At 45.2% G+C, this 22999-nt stretch overlaps 1 protein-coding gene across 5 annotated transcripts in view; it reads left to right on the top strand.

Moving 5' to 3' along the window:
* UBE3B (ubiquitin protein ligase E3B) overlaps positions 1-22999 on the top strand; it is a 58385-nt gene that overhangs the window by 17742 nt on the left and 17644 nt on the right. For 4 of the 5 annotated variants that reach the window (XM_008004622.3, XM_008004625.3, XM_008004626.3 and 1 more), the window contains 10 exons: positions 2277-2382; positions 2692-2812; positions 4090-4267; positions 5826-5989; positions 7481-7648; positions 10698-10869; positions 12729-12847; positions 13477-13591; positions 14338-14437; positions 20195-20314. In XM_008004622.3, coding sequence (XP_008002813.2) covers positions 2277-2382; positions 2692-2812; positions 4090-4267; positions 5826-5989; positions 7481-7648; positions 10698-10869; positions 12729-12847; positions 13477-13591; positions 14338-14437; positions 20195-20314 — 1363 coding nt within the window. Of the gene's footprint in view, positions 1-2276; positions 2383-2691; positions 2813-4089; positions 4268-5825; positions 5990-7480; positions 7649-10697; positions 10870-12728; positions 12848-13476; positions 13592-14337; positions 14438-20194; positions 20315-22999 lie in introns of those variants that run through there. The other variant, XM_037996563.2, reaches the window with a different exon arrangement.

Consider the following 22999-nt stretch of genomic DNA (forward strand, 5'->3'; position numbering starts at 1 on the left):
ACCAACTTGGTCGGGGAGTCCCTAACCCAGCAGTGCTAGAGGAATTAAAGACACACAGAAATATAGAGGTGTGGAGTGGGAAATCAGTGATCTTGCAGCCTTCAGAGCTGAGAGCCTTGAACAGAGATTTACCCACGTATTTATTGACATCAAACCAGTGATAAGCATTGTTTCTATAGATTATAGATTAACTAAAAGTATTCCTTATGGGGAAACAAAGGGATGGGCTGAAATAAAGGGATGGGTTGGGCTAGTTATCTGCAGCAGGATCATGTCCTTAAGGCACAGATCGCTCATGCTATTGTTTGTGGTTTAAGAATGCCTTTAAGTGGTTTTCCGCCCTGGGTGGACCAGGTGTTCCTTGCCCTCATTCTGGTAAACCTACAGCCTTCCAGCCGTGGGTGTCATGGCCATCATGAACATGTCACAGTGCTGCAGAGATTTTGTTTATGGCCAGTTTTGGGGCCAGTTTATGGCCAGATTTTGGGGGCCTATTCCCAACCATCACCACAATGTAATTCCATTAATATTTTATCACCCTGAAAAGAAACCTAATACCCATTAGCAGTCACTCTCTCTTCCCCTCTCCCCAGAACCCCTGGCAACAACTAATCTACTTTCTATCTCTTTGGATTTGCCTGTTCTGGACATCTCACATAAATGGAGTCATATAATATGTGGTCTTTTGCTACTGGCTTTTTTCACTTTGCATATTATAATCAGGGTTCATCCATGTTGTAGCATGGATTAGTACTTCATGCATTTTTATGGCCAAATAATACTCCATTATATGGATATACCACATTTGAGTTGTTTCTGCTTTTTGACTGTTATAAATGATACTGCTATGAACATTTATGTACAAGTTTTTGTGTAGACATATGTTTTCATTTCTCTTGGGCATATTCCTAGGAGTAGACTTACCTGGGTTATGTGGTAACTCCATGCTTAACCTTTTGAAGAATTGCCAAATTATTTTCCAAAGCACCTGCACTATTTTACATTTCCATGTGAGGGCTCCAGTTTCTCTACATCCTTGTCAACACTTGTTATCTGTCTTTTTTATTTAGCCATCCCAGTGGGTGTACAGGGATGTCTCACTGTCGTTTTGATTTACAACTCCCTGTGATTTACTAGCTAGTGATGTTGAACATCTTTTCATGTATTTATTAACCATTTGTCTATCGTCCTTGGAGAAATGTATGTTTAGATCCTTCATCCACTTTTTAATTGGATATTTCATCTTTTATGAGAGTTGTGAATTCTTTATGTGCACTTTTCAGAAAAGTGATCTGCAGGTGTTTCCTTCCATTCGATGGGTTGTCTTTTCACTTTCTTGATAGTGTCTTTTGAATCACAAAAGTTTTAAACTTTGAAGAAGCACAACTTACCTACTTTTTTTCTTTTGACACTTGTACTTTTAGTGTGATGTCTCAGAAATCATTGCCTAACCTGAAATCTCAAAGCTGTGTTTTCTTCTAAGAATTTTATAGTTTTAGTTATGAAGCTAGCATTTAGGTCTGTGGCTCATTTCATTATTTTTTACGTATGGTGTGGGATAGGGATCATTATTTTATTTGATAGTATTTGTCTTTTTTTTTATTATGGAAGCAATACATGCTTATTATAGAAAACCTAGGTAAAGCAGAAAAACATAAAAAAGAAAAAAATTTCTCATGATTATACAACCAGGGATACATTGTTGACTTTATCTGTCACCTCAATCTTTTAAAAATGTATCTATATTTATGTTTATTTTGAAACATTCTATATATACTTATATATAGTATATGTACTATATGTATACTGTATATGTATATATTGTGTATCTATAGTGCATATATACTTTTAAATATGCTGCTTAACTGAAGTATGAGTTACTAGTGAGTTGTCACAGAGTGAACACACCTGGGTAAGCACCACCCAATAGAGAAATCGATTATACCAGCACTCCCTCCCCATCACAAACTCCTTCCTCTTCCATGTATGTAGTTTCTCATCCTACCTTTTTTTTAAGTTGATTATAGCATGAGCATTCTTTCATGTCAGTAAAATTTCAAAACTGGTTTTTCATAGCTGCACAGTCTGGCATCAGCAACTGTACCGTCACTGACTTGCCCATTTCCCTAGTGTGTGTCCCCAGTTTCAGCCTTCAGTTTTCTCAGAAATCCCATGCAGAATAATTTCTAGGGATTTGAGCACATTGGTGGGGTTGTGCTTTGGTTCTGGATGCACATGGAGACCCTGTCTGAATGAGCGGATCTGTCTGTGTCTAGCCCTGTGATTGCTGCACAGTTCTCAGACAATCTGATTCGGCCATTCCTCATCCACATCATGTCTGTGCCTGCTCTGGTGACTCATCTCAGCACAGTGACCCCTGAGGTAAGCAGGCTTTGTGAGTTCCCCGCGAAAACCCAATTGTGTTTTTGCTTTTCTTCTTAGATATCAGAAAGTAAAATGGCTTCTCTGCTTATTTCCACACCTCCCTTTAATGTTCTTTGGGACCAGTGGCCATGATAGACACACTTGTGTTAGTAGCCCAAAGAAGTGGGTTCTCGTCTGTCCATTTTCTTCTTGGTGTTTACTAGCACATCCCGCATAACCAGGGGTGATTTGCAAGTGATCAGGTTCACTCTCTACAGGAAACTGTTCCTGGCAGTTTCTGATTTAACGGTCTGCCATTGTTTGCAGCGCCTCACTGTTTTGGAATCCCATGACATGCTCCGTAAATTCATCATGTTTTTAAGAGACGAAGATCGATGCCGCGACGTATGTGAAAGTTTAGAAGGATGCCATACGCTTTGTCTAATGAGTGAGTATCCGTGGCTGGAACTTGACTGTGTCCTGGCCATCAGGGAAAGCCCAAGTGTTTTGCCTGTCACTATTCTAGAGATTTGGTTGTTTTTTGTAACAGTTAGAAGTGCTTACAATAAAAAACACATATTTAGATAGACAGTTAAAATAGACATGTAAATTAAAATCACTTGGAAAATATACTGGCCTGGTAAACTAGTTAAGTGACTGTTGATGAACATTAGATGTCAGCCTTTAGCTTCCTGGCAGTCAAGGAAAAAGTGGAAATGCGGTGAATTGCCTGGATAATTCTCATCTCAAGGGAGAAGGGAGGGAGTAGTTAGGTGGGGCTTATATCAGAGCAGCGCCTGCTTTACCTGTTTTACAGTGTTTTCATTGTAGATGGAAGAAAGGATTTGTTAATAGAAGCATCTGAGGCAGAGGCACAAAATTCTCCTTGCCTAAATTTATTTTAGATAGGAAAAACTGTTTTTTTTTTTTTTTTTTTTTAAGACAGGATCTCACTCTGTCACCCAGGCTGGACTGCAGTGGCACAGTCATGGCTCACGGCATCCTAGACTTCCCAGGCTTAGGTGGTGTCCCACCTCAGCCATCTGAGTAGCTGGGACCACAAGCGCACACTACCATGGCCGACTAATTTTTGTATTTTTAGTGGAGACAGGGTTTTTCACCACATTGCCCAGACTAGTCTCAAACTCCTGGGCTTGAGCAATCCACACGCCTCAGCCTGTGGGATTACAGACTTGAGATAAAAACTTCCCTGGGGCCAAATTTCATAAGGAGTTTATGGTGCGAGTGTTCACATGAGGGATGTTGACTAACTGGTGAACGTTGAATAGCAGCGACTTCCCAGGACATTCAGATATTCTTCAAAGGCCATTTCTTATGTTGACCCTTGATTTTTAAGCATTAATATAATATTAAAATGTAATACTAACTAAATATCAACCTCTGTGTGCCTGACATTTTACCTGCTACTTCATCCTCATATGGACAGTAGGGATCATCATTCCAATCTTACAAATGAAGAAACAAGTTTCAGACATGGGTTGACAGCCACAGCGCACCTTGCCTGTGGCAGAACCAGGATTTGAAGTCAGCTCTGCCTGTTTCTTATCTTTGCACCACATAGCAGCCTCCAGCACTGACAGGTGCCGTTTATGTGGAAATGTCTTCCTGCACATGGGATGTGGCCGCCTGAGCCACAGACAGGAAACAGGGCCGGGAGGCACCAGAGTGTTTGGGCCCATCACACTCAGCCTTCTCTCTCTCTAGGCAACCTCCTACACTTGGGCTCCCTCAGCCCCAAAGTGTTAGAGGAGGAGACAGATGGGTTCGTGAGTTTGCTCACCCAGATGCTGTGCTACTGTCAGAAGTACGTGTCCCAGAAGAAGTCCAACCTGACCCACTGGCATCCTGTCCTTGGCTGGTTCTCCCAATCTGTGGATTATGGGTGAGTCCCAGATGCAAATCGCTGTCTTTCTTGCCTCTCTCCCACCATATTCTTCTTCCTTCTTTCTTTCTTCCAGCTTGTAGTGTTTTGTTTCTTATTACAAAAATAATACATATTCATTATATATTAATAAATTGTGAGTAAGAACAAAAGAGGATAAAGACCAGACCATTATCCCGTAAACCAAAGATAACTTGAGTGAATATCTTGTCAGTTTTCCTATCAAGAAATACTGATCGTTTTTTACAAAATTGAAATCATACTATTTTGTATTTTGTTCCTTCCTTTCAGTTATGGACCTTATCAATGCTTTTTCTTCTTCACTGTCACTTTTATTGATTGACTAGACTGCCATATTTTGGAGATGCTAAAATAAGACAGATGATTCAAAGGGAATAGAAATCACCCAAAATCCTTTTCAAGAGGTAGAATATAAATTTTTAAAAGTTTAATTACGAACTTAAAAACATGAGAAACACTAGACTAGAAGAAGGGAGATCAAGTAAGGTGCAGCTTCACGAATTTGAAACATCTACCTGAGCTGAGATAAAGTGGTTTCTGGAGAGAAACCAGCTCTACTGCCCACCTGTTTTCTTGTTCACATATCTGCTCGAGGCATGGGGTCCCTGGCAGTTACCGTTGCAGCAGAAAACTAAAGGCCAGGGGAGGAAATCCCCAAATTTGCTCTTTTTTGTACCTGAGTGACATCCCTGGGTCCTATCTAGTTAAAAAAGACTCATTGCTAGGGAACAGCCTGCCCCAGCGTGACACCCCAGCCTGAAGAGGATAGGGCGGAGGTGCTGAGGGTCAGGAGGCTGTGGGAGGTAAGCGAAGCAGAGCAGCACCTTCGCAGACAGCCTGCTCTCCGCTCCACTTCCTCTTCTTGGAGGGCTTGGATGACTTGCTTTGCCTCGCTTTCCTCATCTGAAACCTGGGGATAATTTTCACTGTCCCTTTGATAGGGCTTTCTAGAAGGATTGAATGAGATAATGCATGTAAATCATCTACCAGCAGGCCTGGCCGTGCTCAGGGTTGGTGACTATTAACAATATGATGATCAATGTGGGAACCAGTAGGGGTGTCACCTCATCTTCTTGAGCAGGAAGGTGACAGCAGATTCCAGGAATTTGAGGGATGCTGAGTGCAGTGTGGAGTCAGGCAAGGAGCCCCTGGAAGGCAAGGAAACACTGAGGAGGCTGCTGAGTCATCTAGATTTGGCCCCCCACCACCTGCAGGCCAGCTGTGAGGAGGGAGGCCGTGCAGTGGGTACAAGATTGTTTTTGTCACCTGGGTGACAAGTGTCTTCGAGAAGAGTGTGACTCATGGAGCCTGGGGACCTGGGGAAGGCAGACAAGATGAAGAGTCAATGCCCTTGACATACCAGACCCTCAGCAGTGATTTGTTAGTTTCACTTTTTATTTTTGTAATCTTCTTTGCCATGTTGAGTGCCAGGTCCTAGCTCCAGCTCCCAGAGGAAAGCCATTAGGAGCTGTGTGGGCTGGCCCTGGCCCTGCGTCAGATGGAACTGACAGGCCAGGTCTCCTCTGCTCTCTCCTAGCCTTAACGAGTCAATGCATTTGATCACCAAACAGCTGCAGTTCCTGTGGGGGGTGCCTCTGATCCGGATCTTCTTCTGTGACATCCTGAGCAAGAAGCTGCTAGAGAGCCAGGAGCCAGCCCACGCGCAGCCAGCATCCCCCCAGAATGTGCTCCCAGTGAAGAGTGAGTGGTGGGAGCAGGCCCGACCCTGTCGCTCCGCTTGGCTGAAGTGCAGCTCCTGTTTCTTCCTGTGTGGATGTTCCACTGTGTTTGTGGGATGCTCTAACTTTGTTTTTGTTGTTGTTGTTCTTGTTGTTAGAGACAGAGTCTCACTGTATCACCCAGCCTGCAGTGCGGTGGCACAATCATAGCTCACTACAGCATCTAACTCCTAGGCTCAGGTGATCCTCCCACATCAGCCTCCCAAGTATAATAGCTGGGACTATAGGCGTGTACTGCCATGCCTGGCTAATTTTTTTTTTTTTTTCTTTTGTAGAGATGGGGGCCTTACCTTGTTGCCCAGGTTTGTTTCCAATTTCTGACCTCAAGCAATCTGCCCACCTCAGCCTCCCGAAGTGCTGGGATGACATACATCAGCCACCACACCTGGCCTCTAGCTTGTTCCACAACAATTTTGAGGCTTGTTAAGTCGCTAAGTTCATATATAGCAAAACAAAAAATCCATAGGAATAGAAAACAAGGATTGGGGAAATAGAAATAAGTGAACACAATCAAGATTGGGTCATAAAAGCATATCCACATACATATGTTCCATTAGGACCACTGTGGCTACCTGTGAACTTCAGTTTGGCGGTGAACGAACATGAAATGTTTCAGAAACCAACATGAAAAGGGATCTGTGGATGCGTTCTTCTAATTTCTTAGAAGTAGAGCTTTTCTGAGTTCTTAAGAAAATAAATCTCTCATGTGGGACTCCTTATAAAGGAGCCACTCAGTGAACCACAGGCGAGGCTAGCACTTCAGTGGCTTTCCTGTCGCAGGGTCAGTAATGGGTTCCATGGGAAGGTTCTTGTCGCACACTCTTATAAAAAGTTATGGAAAGGCCACTAACGCATAATTTGACAGAGTTACCTGCCTGTGGTGGGTTTTCAGGTTCAGGATGTCTGTGCTTCTGCTACTCAGTGTGTTGCAAAACTCTGTCTCGTAGCTAGCAGTAAGCATGGACTCAGCAAATGTAACTCCAGCAGGATATCAATGGGAAGATTGAAAACAAAAGTAGAATATCATTCAAAACCAGGTGTCAGAACTAGAGGTGGTCATGCCTTACTTCCCTCTCAAGGCACAGAAAATAGAGATGTAGCCAGGGCCCCTGCCTTTGCTGCTCTTCCCCTCATATAGTCCTCTGAATTTTTACCATTGTGGGTTTTGAAATTTGGTAATTTCCAGTGTAAGAATCCTATGTAAGATCTGAATATGCCTAGCTTATTCTGAGAAATTTTTGGATATTCAGAAGAGATCTTTGGATTGTACCTAAAAGCCTGTTGTTAATGTTTTTCTAATTTATCCCAAAGAAATGCCTTAAATTGAGTGAGTTGCCCCACTGTCTGGCCTGGCTGTGCATTTAGAGCTTTACTGAAATGCTCTTCCTTTTCCAGGGTGGGATTTGGCAGCTGGCTGAGCTGCTGCTCACATGTCTTCTTTTCTCCATGCCAGGTCTCCTAAAACGTGCTTTTCAAAAGTCGGCATCAGTCCGGAATATTCTCAGGCCTGTCGGGGGTAAACGGGTGGACTCTGCAGAAGTCCAAAAGGTTTGCAACATCTGTGTCCTCTACCAGACCTCGCTGACAACTCTCACACAGATCCGACTGCAGATACTCACAGGTTCGCAGTCCCCAAGGCATCTTCTACACCTCTCACGTTTGGCAGTTCGTCTTAGCAAAAGTTGATGTTTTTTTCTGGCTTTTTTGACTCAGAAAATAGATTCTGAAGGAGGGTGTTTTTTGAGCTGTTCCTCTTAGAAATTGATCCACCTCAGTTAAATTGCTCACGTAACCTCAGTCATAAGCACTTCCATCTCATTCCTGTTTTGTGACTCTTATTTTAATTATAAAGTACAATTTACTTTTAAAAAGTTTTTATGTTTTCTGAGTAAAAAAACAAAAAAGATAGGGTTGCAAAAAAAAAACCCAAAACTACTTTTAATTCCATAATCCAAAAACGATCAGCTGTGCCTGAGTGTACTGCATATATAAAATAAATACATTTAAATTGAAATATATGGCGATACCCTTTCCTTTCTGGTAATCATTTTACCATGTCACAAATTCTTCGAAAACCTTATCTTTATTGGCTGCATAGTATCTTATCACATGGATATGCCCAACATTTGCCTTTTTAGCTTAACATGGAGGAGAGCCCCCTCTGAGCACAGAACTGGGCAACACGGGCTTTTAGGTTGCAGCACAATTGTTATGAATTGGTCTTACAAGTACAAAAGGCCTTTGTAAACCGTGAAAGCCTTTTGCTACATGAAGGATTAAGAACTTCTCTGCTGCATTTTACATTTTTTAGCATCATAAATCACTGCTTCTCTTTCACACTTATCCATTCTTCAAATATTTATTGAGCGCCCCTGTGTGCCAGGCACTGAGGATACAGAGGTGAACGAGACAGCCAATTTCTTTGTTCTCAAGGGGATTGTATTCAAGTAGTGGGGAGACCAAAAATAAGCAAGTAAAAAGTAGGTCTCATATAACAATGGGCACTGTGAAAATGAAAATGCTGAGAGACGATGTTGGCTTGGGCTGCAGCAGGATTTCTCAGCCTCAGCATTATGGACATCTTGGGCTGGCCCATTCTTTGTCGTGAGGGGCTGTCTTGTGTGTTTTGGGATGTTTAGCAGCCCTGGTCCCTACTCATAGATGCCAGTAGCACCTTCTCAACCAGCTGTGACAGCCAAATATATAGCCAAATATTTGGCATTCAGCCAGATGCCTCCTGGGAGGCAAAACCATTCCTGGTTGAAAGCCACTGGCCTAGTGTAGTAGCAATGGAGATTAAGACAGGAGGATTTAGATTTGTTTTAGAGGTAGAAGATAGGGGTCTTACTGGTAGCTTGGATTTGGGAGCGTGAGGACCAAGGGATTTAAAGAAGATACCAGGTTGTTGGCCCAACCACCTGTGTGGATGGTAGCACCATTTGCTGAGCTGGGGAAGACCAGGGGGCAGGGCCTGTGGGGAGTCTGTTGTGTTGTGGCTGTGATGAGGGAAAGGGGCCTACCAGGCATGCTGGCAGAGGTGACACTCTGGGAGCATCAGCTGAGAGATGGAGTGTAAAGCCATGGGCTTTCAGCTTAGGGCAGGTTTCCCAAAGATGAGCAGAGAAGGGGCAAGACCATACCTGGGGCACCCCAGCACCTGAGGGTTTGGGCAGCATCTTGAGTGAGAGGAGTTTGGGGTTATGGTTTGTGTCCAGCTTTTTAAATGAGCTCACATTGAAGCTCATTTTCCCAAGTGAGAGAATCCAAATATAGGTTTTTTAGTCAACTTGAAAATATACACTTTAAGGATGAAGATAAACTAAAGTGTATGTTTGATATTCAGTCTATTTGGCAACTAAGATTATAGAAAATAACACTTGTTTTTAAAATACTGTTGTTTTTCTGCTGACAACTTAGGAAGTGTCTGTGCTCCTCACACGCATCTGACAGCACCGGCGCCCCTGCTGGTCTGTCTGCCATTGCTCTGCCAGGCCCACTGTCTCCATCTCTGTCTAAATGGCTTGATATGCAGCCCTTGTTGAATCAGTGTGTGATGCTATGAGTATTCTAGTCTACGCTACGTGAGTCCTTTATACAGAACTCCAGCCACCATGCCTGGCTGATTTTTGTATTTTTTAGGAGAGACAGGGTTTCACCATGTTGGCCAGGTTGGTCCTAAACTCCTGACCTCAGGTGATCCACCCACCTTGGCCTCCCAAAGTGCTGGGATTACAGGCGTGAGCCATCGCACCGGGCTGCCAAATCTGTTTCTTTACACGTTGTCTGTGGCCGCTTTTGTGCTGTAGTTGGTAGCACTGAGTAGTTTTAACAGTGTTAGACTAAATTTAGCCTGAGGATGCCTCCATATTTGGAGTCCTTAGGTAAGGAACTGTAGCCTAACTTAGTATGTAAACTGACTAGAAGTCTAATTTAGGAGTATTCAGTATATTTGTAACAAATAGCTGCCAATCACAGCAGCCTAGCTTCAGTCAATCACAGGTGACCATCTGATCAGACCACGTTCAAATAAGGCAAAGCTGAGGTGTAACCAGTCAAGCTGTCTCTGTACCTCACTTCAGTTTTGCCCCTAAATGTTGCCTGCCCAGAATGCAGACTGGAGCTGTCTGAACCTCTTCTGGTTCTAAGGGCTGCCTGATGGACGAATTGTTTTTTGCTCAAACTTGGCTAGATTTAATTTAACAGCAGAGACCTTCTGGCCCACAGTGCCTAAAAATATTTACTCTTTGGCTGTTTCCTGAAACAAATTGCTGATCTCTGATTTAAAGCATAATGCTAAGTCAGACCTGAGTTCTATTCTTGGCTCTGACATATAAGCTGTGTGATTTGGGGCTAATTATTTAACCTCTCTGTGCTTCAGTTTCCTCCTGTATAAGATGGGGATAACGCTGGGCCTCAGAAAGTGGAAAGCAAACAATACATACAGAGTGCTTAGAATGGTGCCTGGTACGTAGTCAGCAGCCACTAGCTACTGGCTCTTATCATTGTTACTCTTGTGGTGATAATGCTTTTCTCCATAATCCCACCTTCTTCTCATGTGCACTAAATGTTCATGAATAGGTTTAAGTGTTTTGTTTTCCCACTGGATAGGAGAAATAACAGACCAGGTGGAGTCTCCACCTGAAGCTTAGGTTTCTCTGTCTTTTTTCCAGGTCTCACTTACCTTGATGACCTGCTGCCCAAACTGTGGGCATTTATCTGTGAGCTCGGGCCCCATGGAGGGTTAAAGCTCTTCTTGGAATGCCTGAACAATGACACTGAAGAGTCCAAGCAACTCTTGGCCATGCTGATGCTGTTCTGTGACTGTTCGCGGCACCTCATCACGTAGGTTGACTGCTGTGGGACTGAATTCCTTTCCTAGAATGTGGAGAGACCGAAATACAGTGTCAGTAAGGAAGTCATTGCTAGTGTGATTACTGCAAACATTTGGACCTGTGTGGCAGGGCATTGTAAGAACTGGCCATTTACCAAGTGAGCAGCTTGCGGTAAAAGTTCAGCAGTTGTTAGGGTGGGTCCCTGAGAGTTAAAAGTTCCCATCCTTTCAAGGAAGCTGATCAGTACTACTGACTGTGGCTTGGGGTCTCCTGGAGATGGGTTTAGATCATTGCTCAGCCGTTTATTCACTGTGCTAGCTAGATTCCTGAAAAATTCCAAAGTCAAAGAGCCAGGGTGCAGATCCTTGCTGAGCAGATCTTAGGACACCCTGGGCAAGGGATCAAGGATGCAACCTCTCTGAGACTCAGTTGACTCATCTGTAAATGGGAATAACAATAGCACGTACCTTTTAGGCACATGGTAGGGATTAAAAGAGATAATTATTGGAAAGTGCTTTTCACAGTCCCTTGCACATAGGATGAATTCAATACTTGTTGGCTCTTATTATTATCAAGCCAACCCTGAACAAGTTTCTTAACCTCTTTGAGTCTCCATTTCCTTATTAGAATGGAGAGAATATTACCAGTTCAATAGAGGGTAAGTGAAAAAAAAGAGCATCAAATACTTAGTGCAGTGCCTGGCACAGAGTGGGAAATTAACAAACATTAGTCCCATTTAGTTCCTTTGGTTTTTGAGTTTATGCGTCTCCTTGTGTGTTTGGTATTCTTTTCATTCCACCTTTTCCCAAAAGGTTGGTGAAGAATGATAAGATAGAATGGACCTCAGGCAGTTATGTTCAGGCTGGAAGACATTAGCGGGAAAGGATCAGGGACATGTAGGTGGCAGATTAGGTGAGGATCATGGAGGAACTCACTGAGCAGTTGGAGGCAAGAGCAGGGGTCTAGCTGCTGGTGAAGACATCCTTAATCACTGGGTAAGGGGTAAGCCAAGAGTAAATCTTATTCTAGTGTATGGAGCAGTGTTAGGAAATGTTCAGATAAAGCTGTGTCTTAAACGGCTCGTATTCATATGTTCTTTCAAACATTCATTTACTCACAAATGCTTACTAAATACCTACTAAGTATCACTAGTATGTGTCTTAGATATTGAATAAGATTCTACAGCTTTCCTCGGTAAACATCAACTCTCGGTCATCGTTCCTTGATATGCAGACGTGAATGAGGAAGGCGTGAATTGAGGTGTGAATTAAGAAAGTGTCACAGTCAGATTCTTATGAATAAGAAAAATATAGAGTACAGATTTTTTCTTAATTGTATTTTTCAGCTTTTTACTATGGTCGATTTCAAATTAATAGAAAGTAGAAAGGATGATATAATGAACTCTCCTGTGCCCATTATCAGCTTCAGCAGTACCAACTCACAGCCAGTTTTGCTTCATCCAAATGCCCACCTGCTCTTCTCTCCCACATTATTTTGAAGCAAATCCTAGACATCATATCATTTTGTTTTTCATTTTATTTTTATTTTATTTTACTTTAAGTTCTGGGATACATGTGCTGAAAGTCAGGTTTGTTACATAGGTAGACGTGTGCTGTGGTGGTTTGCTGCACCTATCACCCCATCATCTAGGTTTAAAGCTCCACATGCATTAGGTATTTGTCCTAAGGCTCTCCCTCCCCTTTCCCCCGATGACATCATATCGTTTTATCTGTAGATTTTACAGTAAGTATCTCTACAAGATAAAGCTTATTTCTCAACCTTGTTTATTTTGTTTATTAAGCAGTACAGACTTTTTTCTCTTCGCCTTTTTTCAGTGTGGAATTCTGGGTAATTTTCTCTCTGATTTAGAATCCTTGATGACATTGAAGTTTATGAAGAGCAGATTTCATTCAAACTGGAAGAGCTGGTCACCATCTCCTCTTTTCTGAATTCCTTTGTGTTTAAGATGATCTGGGATGGAATCGTAGGTAAGATAAAAGGTGTCTGCTGTTGTTTGGTTGATGCTGCACCCAGGGAGGCCAAAGAGTCTATAGCATCAACTGATTCTTAGCTTTATTGTCTATCCAAGTTAATAGAAGGTGCACATATATTCCCATAATTGGAAATTTTCTTTCTTCACTATCTGTGACCTCTTAAGATAGTGGTGTGGTTATAGAAGTCTTGCTCTCCCAGGCTCCCTTCAGGATTTGCATGTATGTGTCGAGGATTATTAATGATGATTAATTTTGCCCTGAATCTCCTGTTGATTCTTCCATTTGATTTCCATGAAGGTAAAACATGTGCCAGTGCACACTTGAGATGAGAGTCCACCTCCCAAAGTGTCTCCAATTGTTCAGGACAAAGCTCCTTATATTGAAAAGGCCTTTCGGATGACACACTTGTGGGAGGCAGCATGAGTGATTTTGTCTGAGAGGCACTCAGGCCCTGCAGACACTTAGCACGTACCCAGGGTGCCTTATAATTCCTTCGGGTCCACATATAATTCAGAGCGAGGGAGATCAAGGACTTGATGACAACTGCAGAAGACAAGAGCTGTCCTCCCCCTGCTCTCTGGCTCTGACTCCTCCTCTGACTTTCCTGTTTGTTTGTCCCACAGAGAACGCCAAGGGCGAGACCTTGGAGCTGTTCCAGTCTGTCCACGGGTGGCTGATGGTGCTGTACGAGCGGGACTGCCGGCGGCGCTTCGCCCCCGAGGACCACTGGCTGCGAAAGTGAGCTCCAGGGGTGAGGAGGGCTCCATGGAAGCCAGCCTGCTCCGGCACACTGCCCGAGCACTCAGCACTCTTGTTCTAGGGCAGAGAGGACTTTTTCCCTCTGCTTCATTTTGTCTGTTCATTTGTGTAAAGAGAGCTGCTGTCCCTATGAAGCACCTGTCAGGATACTTCTGTTGAGAGATGTTTACACCAAATATGATTAGAGTTAATGAATGGCGACAGAGCCAGATTATATTTAGCATACATTTCTCATCCAAACTAGGAAGAGGTCTTTTAGCTGAGCTGAGCAACGGAGCATGAGAGTTAAAAGGCAGTTTTTATTAGCAGAATTACTAGGGTAAAAACTGCTTTTAGGTTTTTTGGAGGGTAATGGGGTGGGGGAAATCTTCCTATCACAACTGAACATAGGTGCATATCCACATTTTTATCAAGGAGCTCAAGCTTTATGGCAACTGCCGAAGCTGTGGCACTACAGCAGGGACTGGCGAACTTTTTCTGTAAAGGGCCAGATGCCTTTAGGCTTTGTGGACCAGACAGTCTCTGTTGTAGCTACTCAACTCTGCTCTTGCAGCACAAAAGCTGCCATAGGCTCTACATGTATGAGTGAGTGTGGTCCTGTTCCCATCAGACTCTTGAAACAGGCAGCAGGCTGCATGTGGCCCACATGGTGTCGCTTCCCAGCCTCGCACTAGAGGATGATTTCCTTCTTTTAATTCTCCCAAACCCATGTCTTTCTTCTCAAGGGATCTCAAACCTAGCGTGCTCTTCCAAGAACTCGACAGGGACAGAAAACGGGCACAGTTGATCCTGCAGTACATCCCACATGTCATTCCTCACAAAAACGTGAGTTGCACTCAGAGCTGGGCCCCGATGTGTCTTTCTGTTCCCTCACGTGGTTCCTGCCTTTCCATCCTTGCTACAGCCATTGGAGGTGACTAAGTAGAATCATTCATTCAGCACAAGGAAACAGTGGTTGCCATTACTCTGTGGTGGGGTTACACCAAGTGCTGGGGTACATGGCTGGAGAAGACAGAGTGAACTGGCGATTCTGGTGGAGTGGCAGCCCAGGTGCGGGATCTGACCAGCTGGAGGGAGGGGAAGGGGTCAGGAAAGGGTCCCACAGGCAAAAATGGACAGTGTTGAAAGACTGAGTGGGTTGAAAGGCTGAGTGAGAGAGGATGAGGTGCTGTTGGAGAGCCAAATGTGCAGTGTGGCTGGAGAGAATAGAAAGGATGGGGTCAAGAGAGGAAGCCGAGGAGGGTAGTAGGAGCTCGAGCAAGAGGACCTTAGAAACTGAGGCTGGGATCAGGGGCTTTATGCAAAGCCACCAGAGGGCTGGAAGCTTAGGAGGCACCTGGTCAGAGCCATACTTCAGGAAGGTCATCCTGGCTGCAGCGTGGAGGGCTGGCTAGAGGCTGGGGTGTTAAAGCAAGCTGGCCTGCACTAGGGTGGGCCCTGGGAGTCAAAAGATGACCAAGTCAAGCTATTTTTAAGGAGGCCTCAGAGAATGTTCACATCCCGAGGAGGAGGAAAGGAAGAATTCAGGTGATGCTCAGGTGTCTGGCTTGGGTGCTTGGGGAGTGTTTTCCTGAGGTGGAAGCACAGGTAAAAGCAGGACTGGAACATGGTGGTGAGTTCAACATTGAGCAGGTAGGATGTGAGATGTCTGCAGCTCCTGGAAGCCACTGGACAGGGGGTCTGACATTCAGGAGTGAGGAGCCTGTGTAGGGAGAGCACCCAAATGTTCTGACTGCCCCCCCATGGACTGGGTGAGGTGGTCAGGGAGTCAGACAGCACCCAAATCTCCTGACTCCCACCATAGTCTGGGCGAGGTGGTCGGGAAGTCAGATGGAGTGAGAAGTCCAGGGCACTGAGGCAGAGCCCTGCAGGACCCATCCCACAGAGGGCCAACACAAGGAGGGAAGGAGGGAAACCAGGAGAGTGCCGCACACCCGGGGGATGAGAGAGACTTGGGGAGGGTTGGGATGTGGCAAGAGCATCCAGGAAATGAGGGTGGCAAGCATGGCTCACGTCCCTGATGAGTGGCAGGTGCTCTGGAAATGTCTGATGCTGTGACAACACTCTGCTCCTCTCAGAAGAGGCTTCTAGGAGTCTAGGTTGTGTCCTTTATTTTTCTCCTGTTCTATTTTATTTTTCTTTTAATGAAGTAGACATATTTTTAGAAAAGAGCATAAATCACATTTTTGTAAATTAGATCTCATTTTTCAGAGGTATTTCATCCTCACTGCTGTCTTGATACTGTTCTGTCCTTGACTTTAATACTTATGGTTGCTATTCTTTCCCCTCAAGCAATGATGTGCAAACAATGTGGCTGTTTAAATTCTTACTGCACTTGGCAAACTCTCAGAAGTGAAGGGCCTTATGGCGATTACTTAATCAAATGTGCCCTCCTTGCGGGAGCACCTGCTCTGATGTCCCTGACCTTGCTTCCAGTAGGAAATGCACAGTTTTGCAAAGCAGGCCGTTCTGTGGCTTTACCTTTCCAAAAGATAGAACATTCTTCCTCATCATGAACTGTGCTTCTCGGTAACTTCTACCCTTTGGTCCTTGAACAACCCCTAAAAGTGGCTTCTCTTATCTTCTGTGATCTGTTGGCAGCTCCTATTTGCCTCTGGGGCTTGTGTTTTCCAAGTGTAGTATCAGCCTCTCCATCTCGTCTTTGTTTGAAATAGACTCCAACCTTCATCTCCTGGGCCTTATCTGGTTTGGTGGTGTCTGGTTTAAAATGCAGCCCCTCATCCTGGATCTGAGTGTCTATGAAATCAGCCTCTGACCGTAGCATTTCCATAACACATAGTCTAGACCCTCCGCTCTGTTTCTCTGTGGTTCACATGTGCTGTGGCCAGTGGAGGTGCTGCACGATATTTTAGATTTCTGAGGGGAACACAGTGAGACACCACATGAACTGCTAGTTCAGAGTAGTTCGTGGTTTCAGCATGAGATTGCACTACATTCTTTTTAATGATGATTGCAAAGCTGGCTTGTAAGAACGAAATAAAAGTATTTTATATTTCAAAGCAGGTGCATTTGTAAAATACAGTAACTGAGGTCTTAGGACATAAATATTTGGACATAAATTAGGACATAAAACTAATTACCTAGTAAACGGGACTGCTAGGGATTTCTTTTGGCCTAGGAGTACCATGAAAAAAGTTGCTGCAATGATAGAGGTGCTGTGAATAAGAAAGTTTGGGAACCACTGAGATAAATTGGAATGACTTTTACGTCCAGGGTATATGGTAATCCTCACTTTTTTTTTCTTTTGGGAATTTTGCTTAAATATGTCATCAAGGTTGTTTGTCCTTAGTTCATAAAATTCCTCCCTTGGGAAAATGGGGCCCTCCTCATCTCCTGCCCCTTCCTGCTCCGTGATTGCAGGTCCTAGGGGAGTATCTAACGTTTGGTGTGTTCAGAGTAGCCAGGCTGTCCTGTTGCTGCTCCGCCCATCTCAAGCTTCAGGCTCCCCCTAATGGCATGTGTCCTGCCCTCTGCCATTGAAATATTCTTGCTGGAGCACACAGGAGGGTAACAGGCTCTCTCTGCTCTGTTACCGTTATACCATCTGCCCTAAATATTGACCCTCCCCCTCATTCTTGATTTCACTATAATGCCTTTCTTGTTTTCCTTAACATTTGTTAAAGCCTCAGCTCTGCCTGGCTCACATGTACAGCACTTCATTTTCTGCACCCTCTTAACATTGCTTTTACCTATTTATGTGTGACTCATCCCCTGGCTGGGCCTTAAGGCCTCTCTGCCTTTTGCTTTTACCCAGAAGGCCTAAGCGGTGTGGGGTGGGCAGGGACTGTGTAGTATGGGGGGCTGTGTGTGGGCTTTGGATTTCATTCCAGCCCCCTGCCCACCAACTGTGTAGCCTTGGATGAATAAGGTCTTCTTCATGTGTAGAATGGGGAGAATGAGCCGTACCCAGCTGTCCACTGCAGTCGCTGAGGTTGCCGAGCGCTTGCAGCCTGGGTAAGCTTGCCTCAGACCTTCTTCCATGCCCCATAGAAATCCAGAGCCCTATCCAGGCTTTCTGTGGTCACTTCTGTCTCTTTAGTTCTGTTTCTGTGTCTTCTACTGTCTCCACCCCATTCTGGATTGACCCAGATGTAACTCGCCTTCCGCCTGTGTATCACCAAACAGCACCCCTTTAGGTGGCCATGCCAAAGATTTGGGGTCATAGGAAGTACTTGTGTCACAAACTACACGACTCCACATGACTAAAACACCTGTTCTCAAAAGTCCTACTGTTCCCTGCCATAGAGAGGAGAGATAGTGGCACCCTTCATTCCTATCACCAGCCTCCCTCCCTGTGTCCCCAGTCTGTCCCCTCTCTTCTGCATGGCCCTGGAACCTCTCAGGGCTTTTGGTTCTACTCAGAGCACGTCAGTCCTGTCATGTCTGGACCTGTCAACCAGCTTCAGCGAGATGCTTCACTGAACAGTAGTTCTTCCACTCAGTACCATCCCCTTTCTTCTTCTTCTTCTTTTTTTTTTTTTTTTTAAAGACAGAGTCTCACTCTGTCACCCAGGCTGGAGTGCAGTGGCACGATCTCGGCTCACCACAACCTCCGCCTCCCGGGTTCAGGCAATTCTCCTGCCTCTCAGCCTCCCAAGTAGCTGGGATTACAGCATGCGCTAAAATGCCCGGCTAATTTTGTATTTTTAGTAGAGTTGGGGGTTTCTCCCTGTTGGTCAGGCTGGTCTCGAACTCCCGACCTCAGGTGATTCCCCCACCTCAGCCTCCCAAAGTGCTAGGATTACAGGCATGAGCCACCACCCCCAGCTGTTACTGTTCTTATTTGTATTTAATAAATCTCTTGACTTTGGGGGAGATTCCCATTTTTGTTTCGTTTTGTTTTGTTGGTTTTTTTTTGTTCTGAGACGGAGTCTCGCTCTATTGCCCAGGCTGGAGTGCAGTGGTGCAATCTCGGCTCACTGCAAGCTCCGCCTCCCGGGTTCACTCCATTCTCCTTCCTCAGCCTCCTGGGTAGCTGGGGTTACAGGCATGCACCACCACGCCCAGCTAATTTTGTATTTTTAGTAGAGTTGGGATTTCTCCCTGTTGGTCAGGCTGGTCTCGAACTCCTGACCTCAGATGATCCACCCGCCTCAGCCTCCCAAAGTGCTGGGATCGCAGGTGTGAGCCACCACGCCTGGCTGCTACTATTCTTATGTTTAATAAAGCTCATGAGTTTGGGGGAGATACCCTTTTTTTTGTTTGTTTGTTTTTTGTGGTTTTTCTGAGATGGATTCTCGCTCTATCACCCAGGCTGGAGTGCAGCAGCACGATCTTGGCTCACTGCAATCTCTGCCTCCCGGGTTCACACCATTCTCCTGCCTCAGCCTCCCGAGTAGCTAGGATTACAGGCATGCACCTCCACGCCTGGCTAATTTTGTATTTTTAGTAGAGTTGGGGGTTTCTCCCTGTTGGTCAGGCTGGTCTCCAACTCCCGACATCAGGTGACCCGCCCGCCTCAGCCTCCCAAAGTGCTGGGATTACAGGCGTGAGCCATCGCACCCGGCCAAGATTCCCATTTTTAGAAAAACAGCTGTGGTTGGATTTATGTATTCATTCAGCTGACTTTATTTAAATGGTATTAGGGTGCTGATTCTCAAGCCCAGGATGGGGCAAAGAGTCATGCTCTTCTAAAGAGGTTTAGCAGAATCTTACAAATAAGGAGAGAGGGTTCTTTTCAAGTAGTAATTGAGAAATATTACTTGTGGGACTGTGGTGGGCTTGAAGGCACATAGGAGGCAGATTGAAAGGTCAGGGAGCTTTATACTGTAGGGTCATTTTTAAATTCTCTGACTATAGGAAAAATTATCTTTGAATTGTTTTTGTTCTTAGGATTCATAATATTGATTTCCCTTAAAGCAGGCACAGCTAGATAAAGAAGTCTCTGTAACTTGTTCTGGCATCAAGTTTTTATAGTGGATTATTGACTGAATGAGGAAGATTTTCTTTTTTCTTTTTCTTTTTCTTTTTCTTTTTTTGTTTTTGGAGACAGAGTCTCACTGTGTCCCCCAGGCTGGAGTGCAGTGGCACGATCTTGGCCCTCTGCAACCTCTGCCTCTCAGGTTCAAGCGATTCTCCTGCCTCAACCCCCCAAGTAACTGGGACTACAGGCGCACACCACCATGCCTGGCTAATTTTCGTATTTTGTATTTAGTAGAGACAGGGTTTCACCATGTTGGCCAGGGTGGTCTTGAACTCCTGACCTCAGGTAATCCGCCCACCCTGGCCTCCCAAAGTGCTGGGATTACAGGCATGAGCCACCACACCCAGCCTTGAGGAGGATTTTCTCGTAGACCATTCCTAGCGGGACCCTAGCTGCAGGCAGACCACTCTTTCCGGAACGTTTTTTGCTTGACGTGTATTCAGCTATATTTCTAATTCCCACAACTGTTCCAGGGAATGCTTCTGTTCTCACAGGACACTCTAACCGGTAGCACATGTTAAGGCATCCCATTCTGCTTGCATCTCATCTAACTTCAGTTTCAGTCATTTTTGCAGGGTGTTTTTATGGAATCATCAGTTGCTGACCCTGTTTTCTGGTCCCACCTCTGTTCATTTTAGAGAGTTCTCCTGTTTCGAACCATGGTTACCAAGGAGAAGGAGAAACTGGGGCTGGTGGAAACCAGCTCTGCCTCCCCGCATGTCACTCACATCACCATCCGTCGGTCCAGGATGCTGGAGGTGAGTGTGAAGCCTATGGAATCCTACCACAAGGAAGTGGGCCCTGCAACATGGAAGCTCTTTAGTGGACGATCTCTGGCTTTTTAACTGTTCCTGTTACTCCTTGATCTGAAATCAAGGCTCTGGGAGCAGGAAGGGGTCATTTGTCCTGTTGACTGCTCTGAACAGCTGCTTGATTAAACATGTCCTCAATGCTGGAGACCCAGCAGGGTCTTCCTTTACCCCATGAGAGTCACTGGGCTAGAACTTCCACCTCTTCCTGTCCCTTTGAAATGAGGACCGGAGCTGCCAGCCCCAGCGGCTACACTAACACTCTCAGGTCTGTGCAAAATCCATTTGTCCCAACAGGCACTTTGCCCAGACTCTCAACTGTGATTGTAGTAGAAGTGGAGTGGAGGTGTTACATTTACTGAGTTATGTAGAGGAATACATTTATCACAGAGCTGGAAGTTCTTTGTAGACAGAAACTTAGAAGATACCACTGAAGTGACCCACCTGAGCTAAACCCATTGTCTGGGGCTATCGCTGTAGGGTGACTCCATGGAAATTAGAGATAGGTACCCGGTCCTCATGTGTCAGAAAATTGTCATAATACATTGGTTTTGTTGGCACAAGACCCTGACTCCAATCTGCTGGAACATGGTTGTCATAAACTTAACTACCTACGGTGTTTGTGTTGTCCATGCCACAGCCTCCCCATACACGCTCATCCTGCCAGCGATAGAACTGGTGACTGAGCCACAGTCCCCATTCCCTGGAGAGGCTTGGCTTGATTTATTTGCCGTGTTTGCACTTTAGACCTTTTTATCACACTCCAGCCGCAGTTCCTCATGAGCCTATCCTGCAGTATAGGACAGTCACAGGATTCCCCTGACAGCATGTGGCCAGATAGCCACCCCAACCGGCAGATGGCTCCCGGCAGCAGCTCTTCCTCCTGATGTGTCTTCATTTTCTCCTGCGGTGCATCGCACCTTGCTTGTGTCACTCCTTACTGGAGAGCTTGTTTGAGTGCCGCCAGCCACTGGTGATCAATGCCGAGAGCTGCTAGAAAGGCAGCATGTGCTGAGCAGTGGATGTTTCTGACATTCTTAAAGGTAGGCATAAGGAATTGAAGTGCCCACTGGGCCCTGCAGGCCACGTGAAGGAGTAAAGCTGGCTGAGTGGGTCTCATTGCAGGAACATTCTGTTTGCATGCTAGACATGTAGAAATAATCTCCACTTCTGCTTTACCCTCCTGTTCTTCTTGAAACAGCCCCCTTGGTCTGTGTACCTCTACTTGAGAAAAACAGCCCCCATGAGTGAGTTGATAAATGGCAACTGACACCCAGCCTCAGTGTTGGGGAGCAGTGGGAAGCACATGCCTCCCCAGAAGAGGCCACCGCCACTCAGCTCCTCCAGACCCGCCATGTGGCGAGGTGGGCTCCATAATGCTCTGAGTTTTTAAGAGAAGGCCAAAATTCAGATCTTCCATGTTGTGAACTAATTGAACTCTGTAAAGTACCTAGAAAGTCAGATAACACCTATCTTTCCACCAAATTCAACCTGTGGGCCACCCATTTGCAATCTCTGCTTTTGACTCAGAAAGAGCCCAATTGTGTGGTAGAAACTCCTTTTCCAGCACTTTCCTCAGCAGACCCAGATGCACCTCCCCTGTCTTTAGGACTCCGTAGCCCCACCACCCATCATGCCCACCCAGATGTGGCCAGCACCCACCCACGGGAAGAGTCTGGGGTAGTGTACATTGCCGTATCTCCTGAGAGTGGCAGAATCCCCCTACTCCCTTCACAAATGTTGTTGCTTATTTTAAATTCACTTGACATCCCAATTACTCTGGCCCTACTTTTTAAAACACATCCCTCAGGGATGGCAAAAGAGATGTCTGTCTTAGGCTTTAGGCAAAGTTCCTTTTCCTCTTTACTTTCCATTGGAGAAGGGAAGAGGGTTGTTCATTGTTATCCTAGTTCTCCTAATCTGGTGGCTTGGTTATTAGAATATGAGAGCCCAGGGTCCTTTGCTGGATTTGGACACAAGGGGGCGGCAGTAAGCTGATCTCAGACTCATGCTCTCCTGGGCTTTGTTTTCTTTTTTTATGGTTAGTATTGAGAGCTGTGCTTCCGTGTTAGGCTTCCAGATATTAAAGTCCTGTAGGAAGGCTCTCCTTCCCAGAGGGTGAATTTGGACTGGAACTCTAGCATTCAGAACCAGAAGGATCCTCAAACATACTCTTATCCAGTCCTTTCCCCTGTCTCTGTCAAAGGCAGAACTGAGGCCAGAGAACTTCAAACAGTCAAGGTCACTTGGATATAAGTGACAGAGCTGGGCCTGGAAGCCAGGCATCCCTTTTCTAGCTTGGTATTTCCTGTGTCTGCACGTTGAGATGCAGTGAAGAAGAGGAACGCTGACTCACATTCACCTTCCAAGAGGCATGGATATAATCCTCGCACATCCACGCCAGTTCCCAGAAGGCAGGAAACGTATCACAAGAGGCGGTCCCCTCTAAACTTTTTAATGAAGAGGCTAATGTGGAGCCGGTCAAGCAAGACTGAGATTTGAATCCAGTAACTGCTCCTTGAGCTAGGCCATGTGCCACGTGCATTCACACGTACCATCCCATTTCATCCACATAACCACAAATGCATCTGCTAATCCGTGTGAAGGCTGGGAGGCATAATTTTAAAGCAGGAT

The sequence above is a fragment of the Chlorocebus sabaeus genome, chromosome 11 (assembly GCF_047675955.1).
Source record: "Chlorocebus sabaeus isolate Y175 chromosome 11, mChlSab1.0.hap1, whole genome shotgun sequence".
In the NCBI taxonomy this organism is placed as follows: Eukaryota; Metazoa; Chordata; class Mammalia; order Primates; family Cercopithecidae; genus Chlorocebus; species Chlorocebus sabaeus.